At 42.6% G+C, this 12,670-nt stretch overlaps 1 protein-coding gene across 1 annotated transcript in view; it reads left to right on the top strand.

Annotated features, from left to right (window-relative positions):
- Positions 1-12,670, top strand: part of SESN1 (sestrin 1) — a 15,390-nt gene extending 2,720 nt beyond the window's left edge. Inside the window, exons 2-10 of the mRNA XM_009584785.1 lie at positions 2,785-2,850; positions 3,737-3,937; positions 4,901-5,083; positions 6,422-6,664; positions 7,966-8,113; positions 8,961-9,073; positions 9,319-9,509; positions 9,728-9,872; positions 11,547-12,670. Coding sequence (XP_009583080.1) covers positions 2,785-2,850; positions 3,737-3,937; positions 4,901-5,083; positions 6,422-6,664; positions 7,966-8,113; positions 8,961-9,073; positions 9,319-9,509; positions 9,728-9,872; positions 11,547-11,633 — 1,377 coding nt within the window. The 3' untranslated portion in view covers positions 11,634-12,670. The remainder of the gene's footprint in view (positions 1-2,784; positions 2,851-3,736; positions 3,938-4,900; positions 5,084-6,421; positions 6,665-7,965; positions 8,114-8,960; positions 9,074-9,318; positions 9,510-9,727; positions 9,873-11,546) is intronic.

The raw sequence follows: 12,670 nt of genomic DNA, 5'->3' as shown, positions 1-12,670 counted from the left end.
CTGCTATTTCTCAAGTACTAGGAGAACTCGATTAAATGCTGCTTCTGAAAAAGAGGGGGAAATAGTTTTTAAAAGGTCTGCCATAGTTTGTAACTGAAGAATAACAATTTTCAGAAGCTTTCTAATGGGTCAGAATTTATACAACTCTCATGACTAAGCAAACATGCACCTTATGACAACAAGCTTATTTCTGTTCTCAGCATCCTCTGGAAGAAACATATTTACCCCCATTTTGCAGATGAGAAACTGAGGCTCGTCTTCACAAATCCTTTGCAACGTCTCTGTCAGAAGAGTGATGTGAACCCAGGCTTCTCAAGTACTAGGCTGGTGCCATGATTTCAGGGAGATGCTTTCTCTTGTGAGGGAAAACAAAGCAACTTACTCAATCCTCAAAAAAAAGCCTAAGCCATTTTGCAGGGAGGGTTTGGCTACTTAAGTAATGTAAGCTGTTACATGCAGTGTAATCATAGTATTTTGACATCTGCATGCGTTAAAAAAATGTGAAGTGTATTGATACTGATGTATTTTAGACTGTGAGGCAAAATATGTTAGCAGCCTGCTGATCTCAGGTTCTTAAATCTTGGGGTTTTTTTTCTTCCTGTAACTGTTCTGGGAAAGGGGAAGACTGAAACATAGTTGTTCGAGAATTAAACTTCAAGGTATTTCTCTTGGAGTGCTTGAGTTGGCAGACAACTGCAGACATCTGCTAAGTTAAATGATGTGTACAGACTTTTTTTGCTGTCATTTGGATGTAAGATGTTTCTCTAATTTGCTAGTGTAGTTGTAGCCGAGATAAGAAGCTGTGCTAGAGCTTTGAGGAGAGAGGGTGTTTTTAAGATATAAATTCCATCCTACAAGTGGTATTGCTGGAGACTTGGCTGACAGGCAAAATTTGTTTGTGAATGTTGGGACCCTCAGCCGGAAAAAGCTACTTTACTGTCCCAGGAAAAATGTGAAAAGACTAGTGGTAAGAGCTGCCCTTTGATCTCACTTCATCCCAATAAGACTTGAGAAATGAAGCCATCTGACTTAGGATTTAAGGAGCCTGTCAGGGTCTGATGGGCTTTGGTAGTTCCGACTTAGACCTGCGCTGATTGTTTCCAGCTCTCTGAAGCTGGTTTTTAATCTTAGGGGAAAGTTCAGGGAACAGTAACTGATTAATAAAATTGCTTCTCGTACAATGAACTCGTGCAAATAGAAACCTCAGCTAAAGACAGAAAAAGTGCAGAAGTGAGTGCGACCAGTATTGCTTGTTTATAACAGCCTTTATCTATGTGGGGAAAATGTAGCAAAGTTAAAAGCTGCATTTGGCAGGCAGCTTTTAGGGGCTTCATTTGTTCTTGAGGCCTAAACTAGCTGAAGGTGCCCCTCTGCTCTGTGTGGCCTGAACTGGCTCAATACATGGTATTTATTCATCTAAACCCAGTTGAGAATCTGGATGGGGTTGGTATCATCAGAAAATGAGTGGTTTGGGCTGTGGAATGGGGGCAACGGATGTGTTTTAAAAGATCACTGGTGGAGAGGGAACAGATAAGGAGCCCAAACCATTAGTTCATATATAGCCTAGTGTTTTGTACTCAGCTCCATCCCCGGCTTTAATCCCAGGTCTCCCTCCATCTGTAAGAGCACCCTGCCATCAGCTGCCCCGTTGGGAGCTGCACCTGGTGGCAGGGCTCCCATCTTTCCTGGGGAAGCCATGCTGCTGGCTGGGGAGTAATCCCGTCAGAAGAGCTGGTTTGCAGCGAGTGCTGCGCACTTGAGGGAGTGAGCCTCTGTAGCGATGGGGAGGTGGGCACATGTCAACGTGTGAGGGGAGGCCGTGTCCTGCTTTGGTACATGCCCCATGGATCCTGCTGTGCCTTCTCTGAGGGCTGCTCCATGCCAAACACAGAAGCTGCACTTGAACCCATGGCTCCCAGCCTTCCAAAGGGAACGGTTTCACAGGCAGGACACAAATGCACCCAAGTCTTTTATGCAATTTGCTCCTTGGCTGCACGAAGGGCCCAGGGTACCGTAGGCCTGGCTGAAAGCTTCGTCTAGCTGAGGGAGAGGGCAAGCAGTGAACTGCTGGAGGGGTATCCAGCCTCCCTCTTACCTGCAAGGCAACATATCCAGAGAAGTGTGCAAGGATGTGGCGGCTGCTGCTCTGATTGAGCAAAATCCCCTCCCTCCCTCCCAAACATGAATAGCTTTTTATCCTTTCTTAAAAAGAAAGCAGATGCAAATGTAGATCAGGTACTTTCAGCAGTTTAAGAGCTCTTTGAGGTTGGGCAAAAAGAAAACTGATTAGGGTTACAGCTGTTTCATTTCCTGACAGATGCAGAGAGTGTTATGTGCTGGTGTACTGCGGATGTGCACACACACATCAGTCTCATTTTGTATCAGTGGCATAACCACACAGCAGCCAGCTATGTACTGAACTCCTTGTCCTGGACACCCTGCCAAAATATGCTTTATGCAGAATTTTCTGTGAACCAGGTTGTAGTGTGTGTGCACGCATATAAATTTGTGTGTGTTTTCTTCGGTTGGCAGGGCCTTTGTTGTTGAATTTTTTCTTGCTGGAGTGGGGCAGTACACTGTAAACAAGTGTGGCTAATTATAAAGCACTTGTATAAAAAAATGATTTGCATTTGTACAAATGGTACTAGTAAAAGTACCCGTGTAAGAGTACCATGAGTACCCAAATAAACCCAGCTCTGGACGGAGAACTCTTTTCTTTGTTGCAACCACAGCTAAAAAGCTGTTTATAACTAAATGCTGAGATGGTGTAATTTTATTTTCTAGGAACTTGGAATAAGAATTCCTAGACCACTGGGACACGGACCAAGCAGATTCATCCCCGAGAAGGAGGTGTGGTAGTGTTTTCAAGTACACAGTGAACTTTATGCTTTTAAGGAACACCCTTTGAGTAGTAACCCACATTTGGTTTCAGGACAGCTGCTGAGCTGCAAAACATTTTCAGTTGTGATTACATGCAGTCCTGGTGAGACTTTGGCCACAGTTCTAGTGTACAGAAGCAGTGAGAGCCCTTTGGAATAGTTATGACCTCTCCTGTACTGCTATCTAGCATAAGAGAAACCCAATACTGTTTTCTGTCAGAGCGTCTGTTTCCTTGTGAGCATCCGGATGTAAGTTCCTACTGGTCCACAAGGCACCTGCCCCCCTGCTCTGGGGTTGCTTTTTCTTGAGCTGCCTCTACCGTTCTGAATAGTCTGAGAAGCTTCAGAGTGCTGTGGCTGAGCATTTCTGGTGCTTCTCTCCTGATCGTCTGGTAAGAGAATTTGGAGCAGAGGAAAAGTTAGTAATGTGCCTGTGGTTTATTTTAGAGCCTTATGTTTCAATTTCCTTTTATTTCTCTCTCTTGTCAGCTTAGCTAGCTTTTTACTTCTTTCCCTCTTTTTCCCTTACTAGAAATGATTATTCAATTAGCTTTTTGTTGTTACGATAAACTAGGTTAGATCAGTTTGGGGCATTCAAGAAAGTGAAGGTGAGACAGTTAAAAATGAGAAATCAGTGTTGTACAAGAGAAAAGTGTAAAGCCAAAAATCTCCTTTTGCTGATATTACCACTTGTGATCTCCTAAATGAAAGGTGTTAAAGGGATTTTATGTGCCTTGCCTTATGTGCATTGATTTAATGCCATTAATAGATTTATAATATAATTCCTTTCACTGGGGCCTCTGGGTGCTGTGGTAATATATTTACTATTTTGCTAATTGCTCTTTCTGTTCAATCAGACAATTCAAGTGGGAAACGAAGACGCCATGATGCACACACTGTTTGCAGATTCTTTTGCTACACTGGGCCGATTGGACAATGTTACCTTGGTGATGGTTTTCCACCCGCAGTATCTTGAAAGCTTTCTAAAAACTCAGCACTATCTACTGCAAATGGATGGTCCACTCCCGCTTCATTACCGACACTACATCGGGATAATGGTATGCTGGAACGTAAAGCTGCAAGCAGAAACAGCCACTTTGGCAACAGTCTCTGGTCTTGTTTAATAGCAGTTATTACTGTGTTTTGCAGTTTCTAGTTGGAAAGGCATTTCATCAGGAGCTAAGGGGAAAAACAGAGTAGGTTTGTTTGTGTCTGGTTTACAAATTGTTTCATAAGACCAGTACTTTATGTTCATAGTTTCGGTAGGACTCTGAGAAAGAGGGGGAAAAAATCTGTTATGAAAATAAGACAATTGTTTATTTTTGGTTTCGTTAGTATCTCAGAAACCGTTTTTCAGGAAAGCTTGTTTGTGTGTGTGTCCTGTCAAATACACCTCCCTCTAACTCAATAGTCCATCCCATCATCCGTTTCTGAATCTCTGAATTCTAAGCAAGTTTTCTGCCAGAAGTAGTTGATTTCATAATTTCCAATCTGCCAGTTCAATGATCTTTGCTTGCTGAAGTTGAATTAAAGTTTTGGGCTGTATCTTAATTTGATGGGGAAGGTATTACTGTTTGAAGAAATGATACTGGGTCTATTCTTTGCTGCAAAGTTGCTCTTAGTCTCTCTTGCTGTATGCATTCTAAAACCTGCTTTTGTTTTTGCTGGTAAAGATTCACCTAGAGGCAGCCTTGCTTCTTCCCCACTGGAGAGTACTTTGCGGTATGGATTACTTGCTTCAGGACATACGACAAATCTATGCCTGTACTTCTCCCTGGATGTAGGCATGTTGCACCTGTAGCCAGCATGGTTGTGATGTATATGAATGAGGAATATTTATGTTGTGAGAACAATAATCAAAACAGGCTGATGTGTTAATCTCAATTTTTTGTAGTTCAGCCTTTGATCACTGCAAGTCTTATTCTTGAATATTTTGAGGAAATTATGACTTACGGTATTTGTCATAAAGCACTAACTTACTGTAATTGTTTTCTGTATCACAATTGTGTTTTCCTTTCTAGGCTGCAGCACGACATCAGTGCTCTTACCTTGTTAACCTCCATGTGAATGACTTCCTTCATGTCGGTGGAGATCCTAAATGGTTGAATGGTCTGGAAAATGCACCTCAAAAACTGCAAAATTTAGGAGAACTGAACAAAATGTTGGCTCACAGACCCTGGCTTATCACCAAGGAACATATCGAGGTAAATCTTTCAGGGAGTAATGTGAATGTACCCTTGCTTTTTAGTAATGCAATCACAGATTGTTAGGGTTAAGAGCCAGACAGGGTGAAAGTGTTCTGTGTTACTAACTTTCATTTCAACGTTGTATCACTGTGAATACTGCATGATACAATATCACTTTTGCCCTTGTAAAACTAACATGGTGATAACTGGTCTTAAATGACTAACAAATTTAATTTACAACACACTGACATTTCAGAGTTGTCATGTCAGAATTCTGTTAGTGCGATGACAATGTGCTCAGGCATGTGCTTCCGTAAGTCGTGTGCTTTCAGTAGCCAGAACCCCCTGAGCATTTCTGAGGTGCTGCCAGAGGTTAGGCAGAACACCCATCACACGTTTTTGTCTCAATTGCTGCTGATTCAGATGCTCGGTTTTCAGGCCAGGTTGGAGGGAGCAGGCTGGCAGGACAGCCCAGGGGAGCGGTGGTGGTACAAGCCAGCCAGGGCTGCGGCACCAAGGCACCAAGCGTCTGCTTCTGCTGCCCCCTCCTCTGAGGGCTGCCTGGATCAGCCAGCTTCGAGGGCACTTGCAGCGTGCTTGCAGCGACGGCAGCTCTCACAGCAGGGGCACGCCTGCCCTGGGCCTGACCGTGGTTGCTGAAGCAACTCCTGCTCCTCTGCTCTTCTCTTTACCTTAGCAAGAAGGAAGTGGGTGCCCGGACTTTCTCGGCGCTGTCTGCCGGGTGGAGAGGCAGTGGCAGGTCTTGCTGGGAGGCAGGACGCTGGGCTGTGGGGGAGGGTGCGCGCTCTGCCAGAAGGCCCCAAACCTCCCACACTTTCCTGCCTGAAGGGGAAGTTGGGGTTTGAAGCTTCGTGTCAAATGTAGAGCATTCCACCCACAAGGACAAGATGGAGGGAGCCCGGCCCTGATGCCAGGTTTTTACACAGCTGATCCGCAAGGAGTTGCCAGGGTTTTCTGAGACTGTAAAGACCAGTTGAAGAAACATGTGACTGTTGTGGTTGCATCTTCATCAGAGGTGTGAAATTTCAATGCAAGTTGGTCTGGCCTCAATACAGACCATATGGTGCAAAATAGAAACCCCAACTGATTCAATAGCTGAGGGCCAGAGAGGGGAGAGAAGTCATCTCCTGTGTGGCTTAACCACATGAGTCTGTGGCTGGCAGGTAACCTGGTAACAGGACACTGAGCACACTAATGGCAGCAGAGAGTTAGGAAGCAATTATGGACTTTGGAAAAATAATTTTATCTGGTGAAGAAATGTGTTGATAAACTGCCTTAAGGAGGGATTATTTGAGTGACTTAAATTAATATTTTTGTCTTGCATTATTTTTAAAGCAACTTTTGAAGACTGAAGAGAACAGCTGGTCCCTGGCAGAGCTGATCCACGCGGTCGTTCTCCTGACACAGTACCACTCCCTTGCTTCCTTCACGTTTGGTTGTGGAATCAGCCCGGAGATCGACTGTGAAGGTGGTCACACCTTCAGGCCCCCTTCCGTCAGTAACTATTGCATATGCGATATTACAAATGGTTACCACGGGGCGGATGAAATTCATGCCAGCCCAACTGGAAGTATTCCAGTAAGTATCCGTCTGAACAAACAATCTCTTTCAACAGTAGTAGTTTCTTTGTAAACTTAATACACGGAGGATGCCTGTCTCTTTTCGTTCAGTGAGAGCTGGATTGATTAGCCTAATCCAGATGAGGGCTAACCAGTTGAAAAGATACATTTAGGAGAAGCTGAAATGACACCGGTAAGCTGGGGGAGGTTACTGAAGGGAGAGACAAAAATACAATCTCTCAGGTTTTTTTTTTTGGTTGGTTTTTTTTTTTTGGTCTCTTGTCATTCGTATAGGCAAACTGAGACGACTCCTGGCCTCAGCTAGTTCATGACACGTGTCCTGAGCAGCAGTGGCCAGGAATGCTTTTTTTTTGTGGGTGCAGTGGAAAGTTGGCTTTTCCTTTGGTTCCAGTCTTTGACTTTGTTGCCTTGAGGTGTATGTGATACATCACACAGCAGATCATTCACAATTTTCTGACTCTGTCTCTAAAACAGTATTTCCTGGCTGCAGCAGTTACACTCACTGATCTGTACTTGCTTCTATCTTGCATCTAAGCATGATGTGAACTAGGCGTTGGTTTAAGAACAGTGATAATAGGGTATTTTCAAAGCAGGTTCCTTGCTTGTGAGATTTTACTGCAATGGTGTGGGTGACATTTAAATTTCGTTTGATGGAGCTTGCTGGTTCTCTGAAGGAGCAAACTGCAAAAGGCAGAGAGGAAAGGGGCAGAACTGTGTAAATTGAAGATAACTTTATTTTGCTTTGCGCTGATGGATTTTTACAAGACCAGATATTGAATTAATAGCGTGTTGTGGTGTTAAAACAGTTCTTGTGAAATCAGATTATCTTGCACTAGCTTTTCTTTGAGGCTTCATTAAATCTGCATTTACACTCACTCTTCCTTTTTCCTTCAACATGTTTCTTCTCTGTGAACAGAGAAGGGGAAAAATACAGTTGGGTAGTAAATTGTGGTTACTTCCTCTATCAGAATTTCTGTACAGCTCCATGTTTTTCTGTTGTGAAACATTTAGATTAAGTAAGATAGATTAATTTTAGTGTGAGAACCACTTGTTCCAAAAAGTTGTGATTCTTAAAATGTGCTAAAAATACCAGGGATCTAATTGAGAAAAGATGATGACTAAATGTGAACTGTTGGGTCAGTACAGATTTCTTTCAAGAACTGTTTTCCTCAAAAAATCAGTATTTAAAGATGTAAATGAAGGACATAGCTTGCGTTTAAATTTTCTGGCTTGATGATTTCTGCCATCATTGTCAGTTCTTGTTACATGGAAATGAAGTGTTTTTCTCTCCTTTTCAAGTCTACAGAGTCTGTCTGTGAAGTTAAAGCTCTTATGGAGAAAATGAAGCAGCTACAGGAGTGTAGAGATGAAGAGGAAGCCAGCCAAGAAGAGATGGCCACACGTTTTGAAAGAGAGAAGAGAGAAAGCATGTTCGTGTGTTCTTCAGGTAGAACAGATGTACTGTGTATATATATTTATTTAGACTTTTCCAAATCACTTGAAGAAATACTTAACACTTTTTTTCCTTTTGCAGTAGTATTAGATGTCTCAAAAACATTACCATTTCTTTGAAGGGATCAAGATTAGGGGTGCCTTGTTTGCTTCCAGTAACACTTAAAAGAAAAGTAGTGCCAAGATTTGTGGCTTCTCTCAAACGCACCATAACACTCACTGACCAGTATTATGCTTAACAGAAATTTCCAACAGAAATGGAATCTCTCTCTTGATTTAAAAGTTTCACAAGAGATTTAAACATCTCACAAGACATTGTAGAAAGAAGTCCTTAACACACTTAGCTATATTTAAGTGTATGAAACATTACTTTTCAGATGACTGTGGGATAATAATTAATCTGTTACAAGCTTAGGGTTGTTGTGGGCTCTTCAACAGAGTTTCCTCTAAAATAAACTTGGCATGGAAGTCTTAGAGGTCTCTTTTTTAATAAGCTCTCCATTCCAAAGCACATTTTCCCTTGACATTTTTACAGACCCCTTGAGTTAGGAGCAAAGTATCTCCTAGACTTAGGAGATAGAGTGAAGACTGATACATAAAAGAAGGGAGAAAAAGGTGTTTGTCTGTAAGAAAGAATCTGAGTGGTTTTCATGGAGTTGCCTCTAAAAACCATAGTTGCAGTCACACTGAGCTGTACCAAAGAATTTTAATATGGGTAGTCCAGTGAAACTGTGTGTTTATTTAAAAAGCACAGAGACTCCCATTCTTCTGTAAGAGTTCCGCTAGCACGCTTCCAGTTTGTTCTTACTGAAATTGTGTGAAATTCTGTTTGAAATTCACAGAAGATGAAGAATCGGCACCAACAAGAGATGTGTCTCGTCACTTTGAGGATACCAGCTATGGTTACAAAGACTTCTCCAGACATGGAATGCACGTGCCCACCTTTCGTGTTCAGGTAACAAGGATGGGGGGTGCTCTCAGGAGGCTTAGAGCGCAATCTGTTTGTTGTGCCAAATACCAAACCCGGAAATTGCTGTGCTGTAACTTACTGCCCCGTGGACGAGAAGGCTTAATGCAAGCAAATGAACAACCCCCACCTCCCCACTGGATTATCTGCCCTGAGATAAATTGCATTAAAGCAGTAGGCCTTCACAAGTTCATTTCTGAAATGCTCCATTCTGCATTTTCACTTCTTCTAAGGATTATTCCTGGGAAGACCATGGCTATTCCTTGGTTAATCGTCTTTACCCAGATGTGGGACAACTACTTGATGAGAAGTTTCATATTGCTTATAATCTGACTTACAACACAATGGCCATGCACAAAGATGTGGATACCTCAATGCTAAGACGAGCTATTTGGAACTATATCCATTGTATGTTTGGAATAAGGTCAGTTTTACTACTTTTGTTCTATATGCATCAGACTTACTAGCATTGGCTAACAACGCAAACACAGATGTATTTTTAAACATATTTTTATTTATGGGGAAGGGCCAGTAGTGGTACCAATCACACAATAATTTATTTTGCCATAGGAACTTGCAAACAATACAAGTGAAATAACTGGTTCTTGAAAATGAAAGTGTTTTTCTTTCAAATCCGAACAGATACGATGATTATGACTACGGTGAAATTAATCAGTTGTTGGATCGCAGCTTTAAAGTTTATATCAAGACTGTGGTTTGCACTCCTGAAAAGACCACAAAAAGAATGTATGATAGCTTCTGGAGGCAGTTTGAACACTCTGAGAAGGTACAGTTGGCATGCGTGCTTGAGGGACACGGGCAGTAGATCTGTTTGCCCTGCTAACGGCCACAGCTACCCAGCTAGCATTTAAGCTTTAGCTGACGTTACCGGGACTCTGCTCGCATTCAGTAAATTCGTTAGGAGGTGTAGTACTTCCCAGGCTGAAATAATTTTTCTTTTCCTACTGCATGTTTGCTAGCGAACAGCTGACATGGGCTGCGCAAGCTCTGAACTGTCTGGGGAGGTTAGACATGTAAATGGTACAGCTTCACGTTGACGGCAGCTCTCTCCTCCGCTGTCGGTTGGTACTGCCTCTGTCCCAGAGGGGCAGGGAAGTCACGCGAGATCCATCCCTTGGCCTCAGACCCGGAGCAGCTTGCTTGCTCTTTGCAGTCCTGTGGTCATTTTTAGTGCGAATGGCCCCAAAGCAGTTACTTCCTGTTAAAGCCTGAAGTCCTGCTGCTGGGTTATAGTCTGAATTGCACCTCCCAGTAATATTTCTTGCTGTTAACTCCATCAAGTTCACATCCTCCAGTTTTTCTTTGGAAAAGTATTTCTAGGCCTCACTTAAAATGAATGCTGATACAGTGCTGAAACATAAATGTGCCATAACCAGTGTTCATATCATCAGAGGCTCTATTTCTTGCTAAAATCCTTCTGAAAATAGTTTAGAGATACCCAGTTATAATAGGGGTGCTATAACTACAATCATTTAAGGTTGTTCAAGTAAAATACTATATGTGTTTGTTTTGGTTAGACTAACTGATAGAGACGAGCTTTTCAAGCACACAAATCCTTCTTTAAAGCCCAAAACTTTGCATCTCCATAGCCATCAAAATCCAAGGATCGTACATGTATGTGTCACTGAATGCAATCACCATCCATCCTCATGGAAATCATGCGAATGAAACCACACACAGCTGTTACATGCCAAAGCAAGCTCGCAGCCAACCTGCTGTCAGTGAGAGAATACTTTTCACCCCCTCCCCCACACGGTTGCTGATCTCATCCTCAAAGAAATACAGTAAAGACATTGAGGAATGAGCTGGGGAACTACAATCCTTACCTCCGGTAGCTACTGAACAGCTCTGTCTCAATAAAGATGATCGTTTTATGGCATGTTGCAATTTTTCTTGTGCTTCACCTCAGCTAACCACTCCACGTTGTTCAGGTGATAATTACCTGTGTGTTTCTCTCGGTCCCACAGGGGCAAACGACCTTATCACCTCCTCCTTTGCTAACAACCCCCTCTGCGCTGCAGGTACCAACCACCCTTTTGCCTTTCATTGATTCACTTAATTAAGCTAAATTTGAACAATTATTTTCAAGCTGCGCATAGTCTGCTGCTGAAGAAGGGCTTGTGTGCTTGAAAGCTTGTCTGTTTCTTCCACCTAAACCAGCTGGTCTGCTGAAGGGCGACAACCCCTTCCTGGCCCTGCTGAAGCGTCCCTGTGGCCATTGCGGCACTGTGCTGCAATACTTCATGCAGCGCTTGTTCGCTCTTTCCTCCCTCGGCAAGCTTTACAGATAGAACTCGTTATCTGGGTAGCTGAAACGCAAAGTGCTCCCCAGTGCTATTGCAAACTCTAACACGAAAGCTACAGCCCCACGGACTTCCTTTCACTGGAGTACGTTATTGTGAGCACGCCATTAAAGCGTAACTTCTTTTCTTTCCCGAAGGTCCATGTAAATTTGCTTCTGGTAGAAGCTCGGATGCAAGCCGAACTACTTTATGCTCTGAGAGCTATTACTCGCTATATGACCTGATGTCTCCAGCCGCCTGTCGACGTTGGAATGTTCTGCAGCTGCAGTATGGCAGAGGAAGATTCGAAGCCTCAGGACCAACGGTAGCTATAAGTTAAGATGCCCATTGTGCCATAACTCCTTTAGTTTCAGCTATTTCCGTGTTTGGAATATCACTGCTGCCACTTGGCAGTGAACGCTTGGCAGTTGACAGGGTTGTGCAGAAGTGCTGCCTGCTCACTGTATTTTGGCTTTAGACAGCACGGGACACTCTATGAACTTGTGGCAATATAGCAAATGATAGATATATAGATTTTGTGTTAAGGCAAATACTACGGGAGTTGGAGCGTGAAAAGAAGTGGGACTTGATGACATTTGCTTTCCCTATGAGAATAATTTTAGAAAATCTTGATGCTGCTATTTGTGCTGGTGGAGTGAACAGACACAGGCTGTTCCAGTTAAGCTAAAAGTGAAAGTGAGCACTGCTATTGTCTGAGCCTTTATTGTGTGTGGTTTCAAAAAAGCCTTGTTATTTAGATTTCTTTTTTAATCAGAACTAAACCTCTTCTGTCCACACTGATAATTTGAAAGATAGCAGTCAATTTTCTCAAATAGTTTAGCCTTAAAATGCTACAGGACATTTGTTCAGCATTATTTGGTGGGCTCCAAGTGCAATGGTCTTCCTATGGAAAGAGGAGGACTCGAGTCCTCAGAGCTTTTTAGAGATCTAACTATGTGAAGCGGCGAGTAGCTTCTTGTCCTGTTTTTCAAGGATGAACCGATACCTGTTCAGGAGCTAGGACAAGGTGTGGGAATGTTGTTCTAGACTGCCAGCCAGTCCTACTGTATTACATGCCCAACGCTGGTCTTACTGATTTTTGCAGTTGCTTAAATAACTAGGCTAAAAACCATCTATTTTTAGTAAATCAAAACATGATTAAAATGCTGACGTTTAATATACAGTGGTTTTGGAGAACACATGAATACTTTTTGTATGAGTGTGAATTGCTTTTTAAATTTGTCAGTATTATTGGTATTTTTTAAATAAAGGTAACAACTTT

Source organism: Fulmarus glacialis, unplaced genomic scaffold, assembly GCF_000690835.1.
Source record: "Fulmarus glacialis isolate BGI_N327 unplaced genomic scaffold, ASM69083v1 scaffold40019, whole genome shotgun sequence".
NCBI classification, from domain to species: domain Eukaryota; kingdom Metazoa; phylum Chordata; class Aves; order Procellariiformes; family Procellariidae; genus Fulmarus; species Fulmarus glacialis.
Note: the sequence above shows the minus strand (reverse complement) of the source record. Positions and strands in the feature narration are given on the sequence as shown.